Below are 20,561 nucleotides of genomic sequence, written 5' to 3'. Positions count from 1 at the left end.
TTTGTAGCTCAAGCTAGACACAGACTATCTATCTATCTATCTATCTATCTATCTATCTATCTATCCATCCATCCACACACATATATTCTCTTATATGTGTACATACAAAAGAAATTTCTCTATTATTCTTCCACTTTTTTTTTTCAAGGTTTGTTTTTAAATTGGGTATGTGTGCATGCATGGTGGGGGATGTTGTATGCACATGAGTGCTGTTGCCTGAGGAGGCAAGAGGAATGCTAATTCCTGGAGTTGCAGCTGCAGGCAGGGTCGTGCTACCTGATGTGGGAGCGAGGAATTGAACTTGGGTCCTCTGAAAGAACTTAGCCCCTGAGCCAACTCTGCAGCTCTTCCTCCACATATTTTTAAGGAAACTTCTACATTATCCTTCCCTGTAGTCCTTAATTTGTTTCGCAGTTATGTCTGGTCGGGAAGGGTTGGGGTCCCAGCCGCCCCACTGCGGAACTTCTGTTTGAAGAGGATCAGAGTTACTTCCCGCCCAGAACAGCTCCACTCGCGCATCCCCGGGCGTGGCCGAGCGCGGCCCCTTTAAGAAGGGGGCGGAGCACGAGTGGAAAGACAAAGCCCCTGGCCGCGCGCTCCCCCTCCCCCCTCCGGCGCACCACACGGACAGTGAGTGCCCGGATGTCGGTGTCGCCGTCGGTGACAGATGGCGCAATGTCTGTATCTATGACAGGGCTTTCTGCTCTGACCTCTTTGAGTCTTCCGCTTTTCGTCCTCCCCCTCCCACTTGCTGTCCCATTACTTTTTAAGTCCGCCACTGGAGGCCCGCATGCCAGTCACCGGCTCTTACATAACGTGACCTTTCACCTTTTCAGACTGCCCTCTAGTGCGCTGCAACTAAACTTTGTGGCTGGGGCCCAGGGGGCGGGACTCGACCGCGGAGCGGCAGTCTCTCTGAGCCAATAGGCTACGAATGCCGACCAGTCCTCCGCCTATCGGAGCATCCGCCCCAGGGCGCCACGGAGAAGCAAGTTAGTCTGTGCGCTGGCCCGGCAGCGGGGGGGAGGAAGGGAATCTCCCGCCATTTTTCAATAATTTCCTCCCGTGCCCGCTGGAGAGGAGTCGTGACTAGCGGCCGCCGCAGCGGAGATCAGCGTAAGGTGAAAGCTGCCGGAAGGAGCGAGCAGAATCTCTCCAGTTTTTCCCCTCGAGGCGTTCCCCTTGCTTCCATGGCCGTGGCGCGGTCCCGCCAGCTCTGAGGGAAGCCGGAGTTCGCGCCGCCCTCTCACCCCTCCCCTCCCCCATCGCCCCGGGAGCCAGGCGCTTCGCTAGCTCGTTCGCCCGGGGCTGCCGGGGCCTAGCGCTGCGCAGCGGAGCGGTCGAGCCTTCGGCGCTCCGTCCCTGCCGGCGCTGCCGCGATGGCGCCGCTGCTGGGCCGCAAGCCCTTTCCTCTGGTGAAACCGCTGCCCGGAGAGGAGCCGCTCTTTACCATCCCGCACACTCAAGAGGCCTTCCGCACCCGGGAGTATCCTTTTTTTCGTGCGCGGTGTGGACGCTCGGCCGCGGCTGCGCAGGGCGAGGGATGGAGATGGCGAGATGCGAATGGGCCGCGCGCGACTCGCGGGGCAGCTGTCACCGCACGGGGCCATCCGCGGGCTGTGATGCCCGGGTCCTGCCTCGCCGGGCTTGGGATCTCCGGGGCGAGATCCATCTGGGCTGTCTGCAGCCGTCCTTCCCGGAACCGCGCGCCTCCATCCTTTTCCCCCTTACTTTGTCCCCGGGGCCTTGGTGATGATCGCAGCACCAATCCCCTCCTCCCCAACTTGGCTTCGGGCCCTAAGTGACTAGGGAGGGTTAGCCGGGTTTTCTTTGCGCATTTTATTTCTCTCTCCTTTCATATAAATGGGACCGTCAAGTTAAGTTTCTGAAATTGTACCGGCGCAGCCGCGTGATCCGACTTGTGCAAGCCTCTACTGCGTCTTGTCTGGGCTGAGCGTGGACACTGATGTAGCTTATGGGTTTTGTTTTTTTCTCCTCCGGAGTGGACTTTAGGCCAGGGATGAACTGACAGAAACCCGGCATTAACTTCTTGCCAACTGAAGGTGGGAAGGAGCAGAACGCTACATTGATGGTGCTGGTGGCCTTTGCTTTTCTAGAAAACACAGAAGTTTGACATTTAGAAGTTTCATTTTTTCTGTCGTTTTTGAGAGAGCGCTTCATGTAGCACCGATTGGCCTCGAACTCAGTATGCAGTAGAGGTTGGACACTGCATTCCTGATCCTGCTGCTTCCCCTTCTCCAGCCGGCTTGCTTTTCTTTCGTTCTTTTCTTTCCTTTCTCTCTTTTTTTAGGACCGTGAAACTGGTGTTTTGTAATAGGAAGTCTGCATTTCCAATCATTACTTTAAGATTTCTTGACCAAGCATAACCTCTTAATTTAAAGTTGTATTACTTTTTTGGGGGGGGCAAGGTAGGGGGAATGTTGAATGAATCTTTTAAGGCTTATTTGTTTTTTTTTTAAAGATAGATAGGTTTCTTTACCAAACTTAGTGTCCTGCTAGGTTTAGCATCCCCTTTCCTTTGGAAAGACTAGATTTTGTCTTACTTTCTGTTGTACTTGTAAGAGCAGGAAGGATTCAGGTGAAGAATTTCAGTTTGCTCGTGGCCTTTGCTTTCCTGGTTTGTTTATTGTTGTTTTGTTTTAATTGTCTTGTAGCCTAGGCCGATGTCCAACTTATGTGTTGGAAGCTAAGCTGACCTTGAATGTGGTGTTATTCTGCCTAACCTCCCAAGTATGATTGCAGACATCACCTTTGTAGCCTTAATACAGCGTTTTGAGTATTTAGGATACTTTTGCTCCCTTTCCTCTCCTTGATATTTGGGGGGATTTAACATAGGGCCCTGCAGTATTAGTAAGCTCTGTCCATAGCCCTCTGTTCTTTTATTTTGTGTCAGGGCATTGTTAAAATTGCTGAGGCTGGCTCTGAACTCACCGTGTGGGTCAGGCAGGCCTTGAACTTTTGGTTCTCTTGCTTTACCTCCCTAGTATTTGGGATTAATAGACCTCAGTACCAGCCAGCACGAATCTTGTTAGCATCAGTTCTGAAAGGCAGTGTCCACCTACAGAGAGACTTGGAAAAGGAGTCTTTTTTTTTTTTTTTCTTCCCCCTTTTAAACACCCCTTTGCCTGTAGGGGTGTTTGCCTGCCTGTGTGTCTATGGAGTGTTCCTGGTGCCTCTGAAGGCCAGATTTGCATCCCCTGGAATTAGAGTTAAGATGATTGTGAGCTACCGTGAGGGTGCTAGGGACTGAACCCAGCACTTAACCTCACTGCTGACTCTAGTCCGGGTAAGTTCTTGGTTTTTTTTTTTTTCTTTTTCTTTCAATCAGGTCTCAGTGTGTGACTCTGTCAAGCAGCGAAATCATTTTGTAGTCCAGATTGGCCTGATACTCAAAGATCTGCCATTCTTTACCTCTAAGTTGTGAGATTAATGGCTTGCACCACCACGCCTGGCCTCCGTGTAGGTGTTTTTGCTTAGGTATGCTGATGGCATTTCTGAGCTGAAAGGGGTCTTAGAGGTGGTCCAGATTTCCTGTCTGCTTGCCAAGTGCGTCCAAGGGAATTGAAATTGGTATGACTTTGAGTATGATGGTGAATGTTGGGATTACCATCCAGTGCTCTTTCAACTAGGTCACTGTAAATAAATCATGGGAAGAGGGAGGAACTGTGATGCTGGGGTGGAGCCCAGGGCCTTCCTCGTGTGCTGTACACTGAGCTGCAGTGTCTGACATAGACTGTCTTGCTCTTGGGCTCTTTAATCCCGCTTCAGCCTCCCACTGTGCCACACATCCTCCGTTGCTTTTAATCGAATTAAAACACTTTTTAAAGACTTGTATATTTTATGGATATGCATGCTTTGCCTACTCGTATGTGTGTGAAGCTTCTGAGTGCCTATTCATGGTTGCCACCATGTATTAGCTGAGAACTGATCTAGGTCCTCTGTAAGAACAGCAAGTGCTCTTAACTGTTGAGCTGTCTCTCCGATAACCAGCCTTACCCTTTTATTGAAATATTAGTCTACTGTGTGTCAGTTTGTGATGTAATTAGATGATATACGGTGTATTTAGTTCTATGAAGTACATTATTCTGAAGGTACCACACTTGGTTTTTAAAACAATTTCCATGATTTCAGTAGAGTAATAGTTTACTACTAGGACTCTGACATAGTCTCCATACATGTCAGTTATCTGTCTGTCCATCCATCCATCCATGTATCTACTTATTTGTTAGGTAGGTGTCACTGTACATCAGCCCTGGCTTGCCTTGGCCTCCTGGGTGGTAGGATTAAAGTCTCATGGTACCATACCCAGCTGTTGATTCTTTTGGAACTGTTGATGGTCGTACTAATATTACCAGAGGTGGAATATGGTCTTTTTTGTTTTTTTCCAGTCTGATCCTAGTGCAGTATAATAAGTACTTCATAAAAGAGATGAATTCCATGTCTAACGGATATACTGAGGTATTTGAGAAATGGCCATAGCCAACTAATTTAGAACTATTAACAAAGGCACTGTATATTATCTATTTATTGTGTAGGGGGGTGTATGGTCACTCATATGCTTGGGTGCACATTGTGGAGCATGCTAGTACTATTTTCCTAATCTTGTAGACATTTTATTAATGAAAACTGAAACCTGAACCATTTAAAATGGTATACATTTAATCAACATTCTTTTAGAATTTCCTATACCAGTATTTAGGACTTTTAAACAAAGGAATTCTTTTTAAGAAGATTATATTTAGAGAAAATTGCTCTCCTAGAAATTTCCTGAAGCAGGGAGCACATTGAGGGTGGTTTAGAGAATTCTGGACCATGTGGCTGGCTGGTTGACGTGTTTCCTTATGAGGCTATTCGTGGTTCCATAGAGGAAAGCAGACGTATGGTTGAGCAAGAGCTGTATTTGAAGTATTACCACTCCTCAATTTATATTTATGTCATATTTTTAATAAGATTAATTTTCTCCTCATTTTGACTGCATTTATAGTTACAACAAGTTTTCCTATTTTAACTTAAAGTCATGAGTAATCACTATGTTCTTGAAGGGTACCTTGTACGTCTTCATTGAATTTACAGTGGAAGCTTACTGGTGGCTTATGGCTGTAATCCCAGCATTCCAAAGCTAATGCAGGAGGAAAGGGGGCTTTAGGCCAGCCTGGCTACAAGGGAGACCCCTGTCTCAACAAAAGGACTAGACAGTAAGACACTTAAGGCTCTCCTTACCAGAGAAACCTCAGATTGCAGGCTCAAACCTCCTGTAAGTCCAGCTCCAAGGGAACATAATGCCCTCTTCTGGCTGCTGCAGGTACTACAATACATGGCTTGCTTCGTTCACAGACACCAGCACACATAAAATGTTTTAATAAGATTCATTTTATTTTATATATATAAGTACACTGTAACTGTCTTCAGACACATCATAAGAGGGCATCAGATCCCATTACAGATGGTTGTGAGCCACCATGTGGTTGCTGGGAATTAAACTCAGGACCTCTGGAAGAGCAGTCAATGTTCTTAACTGCTGAGCCATCTCTCCAGCCCCCAATTTTTTTAATTAAAAAAAAGAAAAAAGGAGACTGGAAGTTGCAGATAATACATCAATTTAATGAGTGTATGTTTTTATTATCATAGGTTATTAATTGTACTTTACCTTTGGACCTATGGGATATTCTTCCGTAGGGGAAGTACCATAGGCAAGACAATCTTACTAGAATAACAATTGATTAGAATCAAGTTTGGTGTATATTTTTTGTTGTTGTTGCTTTTAGATTTTATGTGTCTGAGTGTTTACAGACATTAATGTATGTATGGTACACATGGAGATCAGGGTTGGGTCCCCTGGGATTGTAGTTAGTTTCGAGTGTCCATGTGAGTGCTATGAATTGAACCCAGGTCCTCCTTGAGAGCAGTCTTAATCATTGAGCTATTTCTCTAGCCCTCTTTGTTTTGAGACAGGATAAGCCAGGTTGGCCTTAAATTTACAGAGACCCATCTACCTCTGCCTCCCAAGTGTTGGGACTAAAGGCATGTGCCACCTTGTCTAGCCCTCCACCCTGTTTTTTTGTTTTGTTTGTTTGTTTTTGGGAACTCAGAGATCCTCTTGCCCTTGCCTTCTAGTGCTGGGATTAAAGATATTTACCACTACTAATCCACTCGCCAGAGTTATGGTCCGGCTTATGAAGTCCAGACTGGCTTTTACTTGAGTTTGACACCGTTGTGTAGCTTTTTAGCCCTGCCTGGCTGGAGCTTTAGGCAGCCTGTCCAGCCTTAGCTTCCTGGCTGGTGGAAATGCAGGCGCGCGCATCACCATGCCCAACCAGTGGTTTTTTGACATTTGGTCATAGGATGATCTATTTAGTAAAACTGGGTTTTAAAAAGAAGCAGGAGCTGAAGCTAGCAGTAGCCTAGTGTCATGGTTCTGTGGTGTGCATCAGTTGTTTGTGTGTGATTAGGAACAGCTGTCTAGGAGCTTTGGCGTATGCTCCAGGAACTCTCTTTCTTAGATGGTTTAGTGAGGGGCTGTTATTTGTATGGTAAATCTGGCTTTACCAGACTGAGCAGAGCATGTTTGAAGAATTGGGTAGCTGTAAATAAGAGTTAGCTTGGGGTTGGGGATTTAGCTCCGAAAAAAAAAGTTAGCTTATAGTTCTAGATAAAATTTCTTTTTAAGCCAGGGTTTCTCTAACCCTGGCTGTTCTGGATCTTGGTTTGTAGGCCCGACTAGCCTCAAATTCTGTCTGTCTCCACCTCCCAGGTGCTAGGATTAAAGGTGTGGGTCACCAATTCTGGTTCTGAATAAATCTTTAAAAACTAAAAACTAAATAAATAAATAAATTACTTTATCTGTGTTTTGCTGGCATGTATGTCTGTACCATGTGCTTGTCTGGTGCCCTCAGAGCCCAAAAGAGAAGAGGTCAGATCCCTGGGAACTAGAGTTACGGATGTTTGTGAGCCACTATGGAAGGCTGGAAATAAATCCAGATTATCTGGAAGAGCAGCCAGTGCTCTTAACCACTGAGCACCTCTTCAGCTCCCAAAATTGTAGTTTTGGTAGGGTTTATTTTTCTTTTTAATTATAGCCCATGCTGGTTCCAAACTTTCTGTGTGGAATAGGCTGGCTTTGAACTTGGGGCAGTCTTCCTGCTTCTGCCTCCCATTTATTGAGATTACAAGTGTATGACAATGCCCGCTTAATTTAATATAATAAATGATGCCAGATTAGAGTTGTTAATTGGCACAGTGATCCAAAGAGAGAAAAGATAGGATTAAAAGGCAAATCTGAGCTTTGGCGATATTCAAACTCTAGGATTATATTTGTGTGTTTGTGACAGGCTCAGGGGTTCTGAGATTGCAAGTGTGTGCCACCCACTTTGAGTAATTACTGTGTATGGGGATTTCAGTGCATGTGTGTGTGTGCACCACATGCATATCTAGTGTCGGTGTCAGAGAGAGCATCAGATTTCCGGAGATCTTCAAATGGTTGTGCCTTTGAGTTCTGGGGACAGAACATAGGCCCTCTGTGGGAACATCAGGTGCTCCAAACCACAGCTTTCTTTACCCAGCCCTTTTACTTGTGCTATTTAAGTCTCCATATGCTCTTTTCAGACTGTCAGTGTCTTGGTCAGTGTTGTGTTGCTGTAATGACACCATGACCACAATCATGCTTAATAAAGAGAACATTTAATTGGGGCTTGCTTATAGTTTGAGAGGTTTAGTCTATTATTGTCATGGTGGGGAACATGGCAGCGACAAGGTGGCATGCAGACAGAATAATGGTTCTGCATCCAGATCTGCAGGCAACAGGAAGAGAGGACTCTGGAATTGGCTTGGAGTTTGAAGCCCCAAAGCCCACCTCCTTGCCATACTTTATCCTACAAGTCTACACCTATCACCTGTTCTTAATACATCTCAGGTAGTGTCACGCACTAATGACCAGGCATCAAATGTATGAAACTCTGCAGCCATTCTCGTTTAAACGACCACAGTCAGGTACTTTGGAAAGAAATAAGCCTTATTAGGTTGAAGAGAATCAAGCAGCATATTGTGGTGAGGAGAATAGTTCAAGAAAGTAAGTGTATAATGATACAGTCAAGGACTTCCAAGTACCTGATCAGTTATAGATTGCTTAACCTTTTGAGAATTGCTTTGACATTTTGTCTCGATTACATATACAGCAGTTGCTGAAACAGAAGAACCTCAGTTGACATTTTCCGTGAGTGGTTACTTGGGAGTGAGTGACTTCTGGTAACCTAAAATCTAAAACAGAATTTAGGGGCCGCTGACTCAATATTCCTTAACAGGCTAACCCCCCTATCCCATGCTTTTTGTTTTGTTTTTGTTTTTTTTGAGGCAGGATTTCATTTGGCCCACGCTGGTCTCAAACTCCTTGTGTATGAGCTGGAACTCCTGATCTTCTGCCCCTGCCTCCTAGGTTCTGGGATTACAGGTGAGTGTCACTCCTGGCTTAAATACAGTCCGGATGAAGCATGCTGCATTGCGCATACTGGGATTGACAGCTGACTCTAGCTGCAGCTCAGTTTGCTTTCTTGTAGAGCATCTGTTACTGTTGGTGCACAGAAGTCAACTAGTTACTTGCTATTTGAATTTGGGTGTGCCTGACTGATAGTGAGCTCCAGTTGGGACGGACAGTAGGAATTTGCATAGTGTAAGGCACTCTTCTATCCTCTTCTCTCATCTCACTCAGGGAGACTGAACAACTAGGTAATGGTTTGGTGAGTTTAGTGTTATCAGAGCCAACATGAAGGCTGGAATAAATAGTATGTCAAAGCCATGTTTAGGTTAGGCTTACTTATTTTGAATTGCAATACTGGAATTGAACTGACAGTGTAGTGCATGCTTAGGCAGATGTCACTGAGTGACAGTCCCAGCTTAGAATTTGTTTTTCAAGCCTTAGGAAGGAACAGGTGTTCAAGGTAGGTAGAAGGGCTGGTGGTAATGAGTCACTAGTCTGCATTTCCCTCAGACTGTGGGATGTGGTCATCTTATCTTACTGTAGACTGATTTTTTTAAAAAATCTGTTTTTAGGTTTATTTATTTCATTTTATATGTATAAATGAATGTTTTGCATGCCTGTGTGGGTGCATACATGCATGCATATATGTATGTGTACGTGTAGCATGTTAGTGCCTCGTGTCTGAGGAGTTCCAAAGGAGGTACTGAATCTCCTGGAGCTGGTATTAGAGATGGTTGAGAATTACCATGAGGGCACTGGGAACCTAATCTGGCTTCCTTGGAAGAGCAGCAAGTGCTCTTTACTTCAACTATGTCTAAGTTATACCACAGTTTCACTTAATCTTACGTCCTCATTCCTGCTGGGTATGGTGGTGCACGCCTTTAAACCTGTCATTCAAAGGCAGGTGGATCTCTGTGACTTTGAGGCCAGCTTGGTCTACAGAGTTCCAGAGCTACAAAGAGAAACCTGGTCTTGAAAAACAACAAAAAATGTGACCAGTTAATATCATTCTTCATTTACAATCATACTTTGGATTTATTTATTTATTTTTTTCCGGGGCTGGGGACCGAACCCAGGACCTTGCGCTTCCTAGTCAAGCGCTCTACCACTGAGCCAAATCCCCAACCCCCATACTTTGGATTTATGACTTGTACAGATTTCATTCTTATTTTCTCTTCTCTTACCTTAAAGAAAGGACACTTGGTCATTTTTCTATAAAGTCTTCTCCGAGTGTGTGGTGGGTGTCTTTGTTGCTTGAGTATTGTTTTCCTGAGCCACTGTGACAGAGAGTATGAAGCCCGCTTGGAACGATACAGCGAGCGCATTTGGACCTGTAAGAGCACAGGAAGCAGTCAGCTAACACACAAGGAGGCCTGGGAGGAAGAACAGGAAGTTGCTGAACTGTGAGTAAAAGAAGCCTTGTCCTTTGGCTTTACCATCTTTACTATGTCAGGGAAGTTGGGGGCAGGGATAGTGCCCCTAAGGTAGTGTTTGTATTTAAGTGTTTGGGACTTGAATGGAATACATTGTGTTAGTGTACTGTACTCGGAGTGCTGGTTGGTTAGTAGCATTTTGCTGGTATTTCTGTATGTGTACTTACTGAGTATTTTACTAAGCCTTGGGTAAGTAAAGGACTGATATGATCTAGAATTAATATCCAGGCAGCAAAAAAGCAGACTAAACCTGAATTGGCTAGAGGTTCTACAAAATAAATGATTTGGTAATTAAGAATGTTAGAAGTAATGGGGGATTCTTGAAAAAGAGAGAAGGGGTCTGAAGAGATGGTTCAGTGTTTAGAGCACGTGTTGCTCTTAAAGAACACTTGTGTTAGTGCCCAGCTCTTACATGGTGGCTCACAGCCATCCAGAACTCCAGTTCTAGGCAGTTGCAGAGGATTTGATGCGTTCTGACCTGCTTGGGCATATGGTATGCATTTGGCACACATCCATTCATGTAGGCAAAACACTCATAGCATGTAAAAGAAAATCTAAAAACAATTTTTTAAAAAGTTAGAGAAGTTTTAACATTTTTAGTCAAGGTAGAAATCTTTTTTTTTTTTTTTTTTCTTTTTTTCCGGAGCTGGGGACCGAACCCAGGGCCTTTCGCTTGCTAAGCAAGCGCTCTACCACTGAGCTAAATTCCCAACCCTTTTTTTTTTTTTTTTTTTTTTTTTGAGGTAGCCCGGGAAACTCGGAGAGCCGAGAGGGCGGCCTAGAAATCTTTTTCTGATTATTGAAGTAATTCTGGGGAATGCAGTTCAGTGGTATCCCACATGCCTGGAGTTGCTAAGAAAAAGTAGTGTGAGGTTTTAAAACTTGATTGACTTGATAAAATTAATGGAAAGAGATTGAATTTGTAGGGTTCAGGAAAAAACTTAGGCATTAAAGAAAATGGAATTAAAGAACTCTGAGGTGGGGGGGGGGTGGACCATGAGGGGAATAAAATCTGGAGTGTAAAAATAAAAAATTAGGGGTTGGGGATTTAGCTCAGTGGTAGAGCACTTGCCTAGCAAGCACAGGCCCTGGGTTTGGTCCCCAGCTCCAAAAAAAAAATTAATAACAACAACAACAAAGAAGTCTGAGGATGGTTAGGCTGGGAAGGGAGGTGCATGGGAAGAGTACAAAGGTAATTGACTATATACCTTAACCCAGACCAGAGGTCCAGATTCTACTTTGTAGACTGCAGTAAGAGACTTGAACTCCAGAAGTCAGTTAGAGAGCTGTAAGTAGCCATGGACAGCACAGACTAAAACAAGACGATACAGAATCTAACACAAGGCTGGGCTACAACTCTTTGGTGGAAGACTTGCTTGACACGCCCCTGGGTTCAGCCTCTAGTAACTCAATAAAGCACACGTGACACTGTCATTTCTAGTTGAAATTACATGTCTAGTTGTCCAGTTAATTTTTATTTTCTGGGGAGGGGGAGGGGTTGGGGGATGTTGACCTGGAAACCGGGAAAGGGAATAACATTTGAAATGTAAATAAGAAATACCCCGAGGGGCTGGGGATTTAGCTCAGTGGTAGAGCGCTTACCTAGGAAGCTCAAGGCCCTGGGTTCGGTCCCCAGCTCCGAAAAAAAGAACCAAAAAAAAAAAAAAAAAGAAATACCCCGGGCTGGAGAGATGGCTCAGTGGTTAAGAGCGCTGACTGCTCTTCCTGAGGTTCTGAGTTCAATTCCCAGCCACCACATGGTGGCTCACAACCATCTGTAATGAGATCCGATGTCCTCTTCTGGTGTGTCTGAAGACAGCTGCAGCGTACTCAATACATGAAATAAATAAATCTTTTAAAAAAAAAAAAGAAATACCCAATTTAATAAAGATGGAGAAAAAATATTTATACCAAAAAATTTATTTTCTGTTAAAGGAATTCAACTATGAATATCTTTGTATATATAGCAGGTTTTTTTTTAAAGATTTATTCATTTATTATATATAAGTACACTTAGTACAGGTATTAAGCCAGCATGTATGTGTGTACAGTGCCCTCAGAAGCTAGAATTCTCTTGAACAGGAGTTACAGATGTTTATGGCACCATATGGGTGGTAGGAATTGAACCTGGTTCTCCTAGCACAGCAGCCAATGCTCTTAACCACTGAGCCATCTCTTCATCCCCCAGTTGCTTTTCAAAAGGATTGGAACAGATTAGTCATTAGTGTCTGAGGACCGCTGTAGCATTCACTGCCATCCTTGGGCTGATATTAAAATGACTCTATGCAGATAAGTAAGTGAAGGAACTCTTGGTTCTTTTTTTTTTTTTTCCCCCCCGGAGCTGGGGACCGAACCCAGGGCCTTGCGCTTCCTAGGCAAGCGCTCTACCACTGAGCTAAATCCCCAACCAGTGAAGGAACTCTTATTTAAGCTCATTGTTTTACTTTGCTAGGGCTTTAGATTCAAGTCAGGAACTGAACAGGTAATCTTTCCTGAAGCTTTTGTCTGTAAAGTAAAAATGCTGGACAGCTCATGGGATATTATGAGGAGTGAGTGACTGCATTTGAAACACACACAACCAAGGGGTAGGAAGAGACTCACACTTGGGAAGATGTGCACTGCAGAAGCAAGGCAATGGGGCCAAGCTTGATGGCACACACCTTAGATTCCAGCAGAGTTCAGAACCCACCTGGTCTACATAGAGGGTTCCAGGGCCACACATTGAGAGCCTAAAAAGGAAAGTAACAGGGGAGTGTTGAACTTACTAGTAGAATGCCTGTTATTTTCACTTATGAGTGAGGAACTAACCTGGATGGATTAATCTGACAGGTAAGGCCTTTCCCTGCCTATCTGCTCCTGTTTATCCACACACTGTGCACATTGGCCTAGAGCGGACAGATCTTGCTTCTGCCACCTGACTGCTTTGTTTGTTTGTTGTTGTTACTTGGGAACTACCATGTCCTGGTTAGCTGCACAGTTTTTTATTTTTTATTATTTTGCTTTATTTTATTTTTTACGCTGTGTTTATTTTATGCATGTGAGTATTTTGGCTGCGTGTATGTACGTGCGCTCTGTGCTTGCTTGGCACAGGAGGAGGCCAGAAGAGGGCATCAGATCCCTTGGAACTGGAGTTACAGACAGTTGTGAGTTCTTATGTGAGTGCTAAGACTCAAAGAGCAAATGCTTTTCACTGCTCAGCCTCTCTCCAGCCCCACCCCACCTTGGGCTTTTTAATCTTTGTTTATTTTCCAGTTCTCTGCGTGTATTTGCTGGAGAAATACTTTTGGGGGGTAGGGAGTGAAACATACTGTATGAAATTTTCAAGTAATAATTTTTTAAAGGAAATATTTGTTTCACTGTTACCCTAAAATTGCTCTAAAATGTTGTCTTTTTTTAAAGTTTGAATTGAAATCTCTTGGTAAAGGCTTTTGTATTTCCTTTCTAACTGTTGACACTTATTTAGTTTGAAGGAAGAGTTCCCTAACTGGTATGAGAAGCTTGTTCTGGAAATGGTTCACCATAACACAGCCTCCTTAGAGAAGCTTGTAGATTCCGCCTGGTTAGAAATCATGACCAAATATGCTGTGGGAGAAGAGTGTGACTTTGAGGTAAGTGTCTGTATTTCTGTTTGTTTTTCGAGACAGGGTTTCTCTGTATAGCCCTGGCTGTCCAGGAACTATTCGCTATAGACAGGCTGTCCTCAAACTCAGAGATCCATCTGCTGGGATTAAAGGTGTGCGCCACCACCACCTGGCTTGTTTTGGGTTTTTTATTTTGTTTTGTTTTGTTTTGTTTGTTGTTGTTGTTGGGGTTGGGGTTGGGGTTTTTTGTTTTTGAGTCTTAGGCCTCATTGCCTGTCTCTGCCTGGCCTGGAACTTGCGATGTGGTCCAGCTAAAGTGAAAGTGATTTGTCTGCATCTGCTGGGATTAAAGGAATATACTCCCATGTCTGGCTGAAGCTAACGGTTTTTAAAAATACCTGTATGTTTGGGATAGCAGAGTCACTTTACAAAGGCAAAATAATCTGAAGAGAAATAGTAAGGTAACATTTATTTTCATAGGTATTCATGTTGACATGTATCAGAGATGAAAATTGGGTGTTTGTTTGTTGTTGGGTTGTTTTGTTTTGTTTTGTTTTGTTTTGTTTTGTTTTTGGAGACAGTTTCTCTGTGTAGCTCTGGCTGTCCTGGAACTTACTCAGTAGACTAGACTACACTTGAACTCAGATGGGATTAGAGGCGTGCACCACCAGGGTGTTCTGAAACCTAGACTCTGCCCTGTTATTCACAGATCTGTGGTTCTTAGCGTGGTTGCCTAATGTTCTTTTCTTCCTTTTGAAAGAGATGGATTTGGAGTCCAGCTTGGCCTGGAGCTCATAGTCCTACCCCAGCCTCCTAAGCGCACCACAGTGCCTGCCAGCGGGCTGTTTGATTTCCATCCCTCCTGCCCTGCCCAGCCCTTAGGAAGGGAAGCCAGGGCTGAACGAGCCTCCATCACATCTCTAGACTTTCTGTTGCATTTTGGTTCTGAAATTGTTACTGTATTTGGAGTGAGGGGATACTTGTTAGAGGATTATATTTTATTAATTTGTTGTTGTTGTTTTTGACTTAGGATGTTGTTCTATATCCCATACAGCCTAGAACTTCCAATCCAGGCTGACCTCGAAGTTGTGGGCATCTTGCCACAGACTCCCTAGTTAGTATTGGGATTATAGCTGAAGACGTTCATGCATGATTTCATGTCTTCTTCTTTTTTAAGAGCAGTGTGACAGATTTATTTAACACAGTTTTTCATTAGATTCACTTACTTGTGTGTATGCACACTCCTGTACCACAGTACATGTGTGGAGGTTAGAGAACACCCTGTGTGAGTTGGTTCTTGGCTTCTAGCATATGGGAATTGAACTCCATTTGCCAGGCTTGTTGGCATGTACCTTTATCTGCTCAGCCATCTTGCCAGCCTGAACATAAATTTATTTAGGAGAAGTGAGAAAGAACTTCAGTGAGGGGAAGTGGCTCCAAAGGGAGGACTATTCAGGAAATGCTCTTTTTTTTTTTTTTAAGATTTATTCATTTATTATATATAAGTACACTGTAGCTGTCTTCAGATACACCAGAAGAGGGCATCAGATCTCTTTACAGATGGTTGTGAGCCACTATGTGGTTGCTGGGAATTGAACTCAGGATCTTTGGAAGAGCAGTCGGGTGCTCTTAACCGCTGAGCCATCTCTCCAGCCCAGGAAATGCTCTTTTTTTTAAAAAGCCTACAGCACCTGGTATTCCCAGGAGGTCTCCCATCCAAGTACTAACCAGATCCGACCCTGCTTAGCTTCCGGCAGACGAGATTGGGCGTGTTCAGGGTGGTATGGCCATATTAGAAAATGCTCTTCTAAGTGGGAGAAGAAAATGTTTCCAGAAAGAAAAATAAAGCAGCCCCTTATCTTGGCAAGCTACTGCCTAGATATTGGTTTAAACAGCTACCTATCTTTACAAACTAAGAATGTGATTGTCAGGGTTTTTTGTTTTTGTTTTTTTAAAGATTTATTTATTTATTATATATAAGTACACTGTCCCTGTCTTCAGACATACCAGAAGAGGGCATCAGATCTCATTACAGATGGTTGTGAGCCACCATGTGGTTGCTGGGAATTGAACTCAGGACCTCTGGAAGAGCAGTCAGTGCTCTTAACCGCTAAGCCATCTCTCCAGCCCATTGTCAGGGTTTTTTAAGTGGCGGGCTATCTTGCTCAGGGACACAATGTGCTCAATAAATAGTGAGATCAATATTCAGTTCATATATGTATCTGTGATACTTCACTCTGTTTTCACTTTATTTTACTAACGTATTAATGAAATTACTCCTTTTTTTAAAGTTTTATTTATTTATTATGTATACAGTGTTGTGCCTGCATGTATGCCTGTGGGTCAGAAGAGGGTACCAGATCCCATTACAGATGGCTGTGAGCCACCATGTGGTTGCTGAGAATTGAACTCAGGACCTCTGGAAGAGCAGTCAGTGCTCTTAACCTCTGAGCCATCTCTCCAGCCCCATGAAATTATTCTTGTTCTGTGTATTTGTAGTGTCTGAGGTTATCAGTGGTTTTGTTTATTCGTTGGTTTGGTTTGATCTTTTGAGAGTCTCATTCTGTATGCTATGTTGGCCTTAAACGCTAAGCCATTTTCTTGCTTCTGTCTCTTTTTGTTGTTGTTTTTAGGACAGGGTTTCTTTACATACTCCTGCCTGTTTTAAAACTCACTCTGTAGAATAGGCTGTCTTCCAGCTCAAAGAGATCCGCCTGTGTGAGCCTCCACACCTCTGCCTTTAAGTGTTGTGATTACATGCTATATAAGTCTGGTTTATTAGTGAGTTTTAATCACATGCTTGGTATCAGTTACATGTTGACAAAAAACAGATGGAGGACTAGAATGGTGTGATTGAATTGAGTTTAGTAAAGGGACTTTTAGTTGGACAACAGTCTGATCAAACATAAGCAATGCTTCACAGGGAGAAGTCCTGGTTGCTATGAGCTGTAGGGATATCATCATTTCTAAACAAACTTGAGGGAAACAAAGGTAGAGGATCCAAAATGTAGAAAGAGTAGTTGTAGTTATTAGAATAATTTACTGATCTGATCTAGCTAACTTGTTTGGAATTTGTTCAGGGAAATGTACCAGAAATAACCCCACCTCATTTCTCCCATGTCTGGTTACCATGTGCTTCCCATGGACTGACTTCAAGATCTGGAGGACACAGAAACCCAGGATAGTTAGCCTTTGTAAACACCAAGCCAAGTAGAAAAGAAAGACTAGACTTAAAAGCAAAAGGAAGAAAAACGAAACACAACAAAAGCGAGAAAAGGAAAGCATTAGGCATATCTGCAAGATGGGAAAGGCCTGGAGACGTGCTTCAGTTACAGCTGCGTGCTTAGAGTCTGCCTGCCAGCGAGGGCTGCAGCATGCTTGCCCAGCATGAGCAAGGCCCGAGACTCCGTCCTCAGCAGACACTGAAAATAAAACAAAACAAAGATGGAACAAGAACACGAGAGGCAGAGGATGGGAATATGTATGTCCCAAACCATGAAAAGATGTTTAAACTCATTTCTACTTCAGGAGTCAAATCAAAACCACAGTCAGGAATATTTTGTACATATAAGATCAGTAAATATGAGCAACTGCCAAAGTTTGGTAAGAAAACGGAACTGCTCATAGGTCATTTTTGCTTATTCTTTTTCCCGTGTGCTGTTTGTGGTACCCAGCCGTATACATGCTAGGCAGGTGTGTTACCTCTGACCTATATTGCCGGCGTCCATTCACCACCGGCACTGTGAACGCTATGGCTCTTTTGGTGAATGCTTTGGAATTGCTACTACAGTTGAATGTGCAAGCCCTTGACTGGGCTTTCATCTTTGAACATTTATTCTTTTTTTTTTTTTTTTTTTTTTTTTTTTTTTTGGGTTCTTTTTTTCGGAGCTGGGGACCGAACCCAGGGCCTTGCGCTTCCTAGGCAAGCGCTCTACCACTGAGCTAAATCCCCAACCCCTTGAACATTTATTCTTATATCACCCCAGGATACTTGCATAAGAACTCAATATTTTATTTATAATAGTCCATAGAGGAAATAACCTAAGGACCTATCATTGGCAGGTGAATGAATAAATTGTTAAGGCCTTGAATACTCAGTTGAAAAAAGAAATGTAAAATTAAAAGAAGGTAGTCACAGAATAATATAGTCTTGATTCCATTTACTGAAGTCAAAACAAAATAATACAGTGGTTGTCAATCTCTGAGGTAGAGACGGATTACTTTAAGACCTGTTTTTTTTTTTTTTTTTTTTTTTTTCTTTTTTTCGGCGCTGGGGACCGAACCCAGGGCCTTTTGCTTGCTATGCAAGCGCTCTACCCCTGTGCTAAATCCCCAACCCGACTTTAAGACCTGTTAAAGTTGCACTTCTATATGTGTGTGTGGGAGGGGTGTGTGTGCTGTTCCCCCTTCCCTTGTATTTTTGGAGACAGGGTATGATTTAGTTCAGACTGGCCTCAAAATTTGTTGTGTAGTCAAGGGTGGCCTTGATCTTCCTACCTCTACTTTCCAAGTGCTAGGATTGCAGGTATGTGTCCATATGCCTTACTGTCTTGTGTGTGATAAAAATATAGTGTATATGGTGTATGATAAAAATATAGTGTATATGGTGATGTAGATGTTGTGTTGTCTCAATTCTATAACTGCTTAGCCTAAGTACTGGGTTTGTGTGTGTGCTTAATTATGTATGTGGATGTATGAACAAGTACTGGTGTCCATAAATGTCAGAGCTGTCTGATCCCCTTTGAGCTAGAGTTAGAGGTGGTTGCAAGTGTGATGTCCCCCATTCCCCCCAAGTTGCAGTTTCTGTGTGGTTTTGAGAAAGGACTATAGTGTAGCACAGGGTGTTGCTATTCTGGCAGTCCACAGGACGAGGCTTGCCTTCTCCTTGTATCAGTCCTGCCTCTTCCTCTAGAGCGCTGGATTACAGTCACGTGGTACCATGCCCAGCCAGTCTAGTTTCTGTGGTAAGACAGATAGTGCTTTGGATAGCCTAATATCTCAGAATAACCCAGACGACTGATTTGTAATAGTCACTGACAGGTAATCAAGTGGAGAAAAGACAACAGACTGGTTCTGTAACCACTGGATATGTTATTTTTGGAAAAGAAAAGTTCTGAGTGTGGTGATGCACTTGTAATCCTTTCACTTTAGAAGAAAGGACCACAAGGTTTAGGCCAGTCTGCTATACACGGTGAGTTCCGGGTTGACCAAAAAAGGCAGTTCTTGAACTGTACTTGGCATACAATTTAGGCTCACACAGCAGCTGCCCTTAGTATATTAGCACATGAATTATGCAATGGATATTATTTATTTAAGGTATATTTTACTTTCTGTTTATAAATGTTTTGCTTACATGAATATATGTGCACCACATGTGTGCTCTAGCCCCTGTGGAGTTACAGATAGTGTGAGCCATCATATAGGCACAGGGATTCAAACCTCCGTCTTTTGCAAGAGCAACTGCTCATCTTATTTATTCAGCCCCCCATTTTATTCTGTTTTAACATTTTTTTTGTTGTTGAAACAGTATGTTGCTATGTAGCCCAGGCTGACCTTGAATTCACTATGTAGGAGATGATGATGAAGAGGCCCTGATCTTCCTGCCTCAGCCTCCTAGGGATTATAGATTGTCATGGTATTGTGTGGCAGATCTTTCTGTTTGTTTGTTCAGTGATCAACCTGTGGGTCATGACCCTTTTGAGGCTGTATATCAGATATTTACATTTTGATCCATAATAGTAGCAAAATTAGTTATGAAGTAGCAATGAAGTGATTTTATGGTTGAGAGATGCCATATATGAAGAACTGTATTAAGGGCCAAGTCTTAGGAAGGTTGAGAACCATTGGTTTAGTTGAGTTTTCGAACCGTGTTTTTGTAGCCCATGCTAACCTGGAGCTCACTACTTTTTCAGACTGGCCTTGAACTCACAGCTTCTTCCTCACCCTTTCAGATGTTGAAATTATAGGCATATGATACTGTGACGGGCTCATTTTATTTTTTAAAAAATGTATATTTAGATCTAGAAATCTGAGGAGCAAAGTTTACTGTGCCTGGATACTTCAGAGTTTGCATGAATCTTTGTTTGTTAGGTGTCTTAGTCACTGTTCTGTTATTGCTGTGAAGAGACACCATTGACCAAAGTCACTCTTACAAGAGAGCATTTAGCTGGGGGCTTGCTTACAGTTTTAGAGGCTTACATTTTCAGATGGGGAGCATGGGGGCACACATGTCGCTGGAACAGTTGCTGACAGTTACGTCCTGATCCATAGGCAGACAGACAGACAGATGGACAGTCAGTCACTGGGACTGGCTTGGACTTTTGAAATATCAAAGCCTGCTCCCAGTGATATGCTTCTAACAAGGTCTTAACTTTCTAATTCTTTCAAATAGTGCCATTCCCTGGTGGCTAAGCATTTAAATATATGAACTTATAGGGGCCATTTTTATTAAAATCACCATATTAGATATACTGGGTCATGCTTTATTTTTGTAGGTTTCTAGTTCTACTTACTAAGTATCTCTTCGTTTTCTCTTGTATTGCATGCACAGGTAGGAAAGGAGAAAATGCTCAAAGTGAAGATTGTGAAGATTCATCCTTTGGAGAAAGTTGATGAAGAGGCTGCTGAGAAGAAATCTGACGGGACCTGTGATTCTCCATCAAGTGACAAGGAGAATTCCAGTCAAATGGCTCAGGACCACCAGAAGAAGGAGACAGTAGTCAAAGAGGACGAAGGCAGGAGAGAGAGTATTAGTATGTATGACGCTAGCCCTGCTCCTGAGTCAAGGCAGTGCTTATTTGTTACATAGAAATCTAGCATTCTGTAGCAGCCACATGTCTAGTTAGGTTTTTATATAGCCATGGTTTTAGTCATTATGATTCAAAAAGCCACTAACATACCCACAACCTGACTTAGGACTTAAAACTCCCTAAATAGTTGAGACCATTCTTAACCAGGATGGTAAAAAAAAAATGGATTTCTGTTCATTTTCCTACTTTTTTTTGTTTGTTGTTGTTTTTTCTTTTGAGTCAGGGTCTGAATATGTAGACTAGGCTG

The 20,561-nt window shown here is 43.1% G+C and overlaps 1 protein-coding gene and 1 pseudogene across 1 annotated transcript in view; one reads left to right on the top strand and one right to left on the bottom strand.

The window, feature by feature from the left end:
* Window positions 1-616: 616 nt before the first annotated feature.
* Baz1b (bromodomain adjacent to zinc finger domain 1B) overlaps window positions 617-20,561 on the top strand; it is a 59,029-nt gene continuing 39,084 nt past the window's right edge. Inside the window, exons 1-4 of the mRNA XM_032887235.1 lie at window positions 617-1,486; window positions 9,778-9,894; window positions 13,388-13,532; window positions 20,056-20,257. Coding sequence (XP_032743126.1) covers window positions 1,380-1,486; window positions 9,778-9,894; window positions 13,388-13,532; window positions 20,056-20,257 — 571 coding nt within the window. The 5' untranslated portion in view covers window positions 617-1,379. The remainder of the gene's footprint in view (window positions 1,487-9,777; window positions 9,895-13,387; window positions 13,533-20,055; window positions 20,258-20,561) is intronic.
* LOC116886006 lies at window positions 15,185-15,300 on the bottom strand (annotated as a pseudogene).

The sequence above is a fragment of the Rattus rattus genome, chromosome 16 (assembly GCF_011064425.1).
Source record: "Rattus rattus isolate New Zealand chromosome 16, Rrattus_CSIRO_v1, whole genome shotgun sequence".
Taxonomy (NCBI): Eukaryota; Metazoa; Chordata; class Mammalia; order Rodentia; family Muridae; genus Rattus; species Rattus rattus.
The sequence above is the reverse complement of the archived record's forward strand: the minus strand, read 5'-3'. Positions and strand labels throughout refer to the sequence as shown.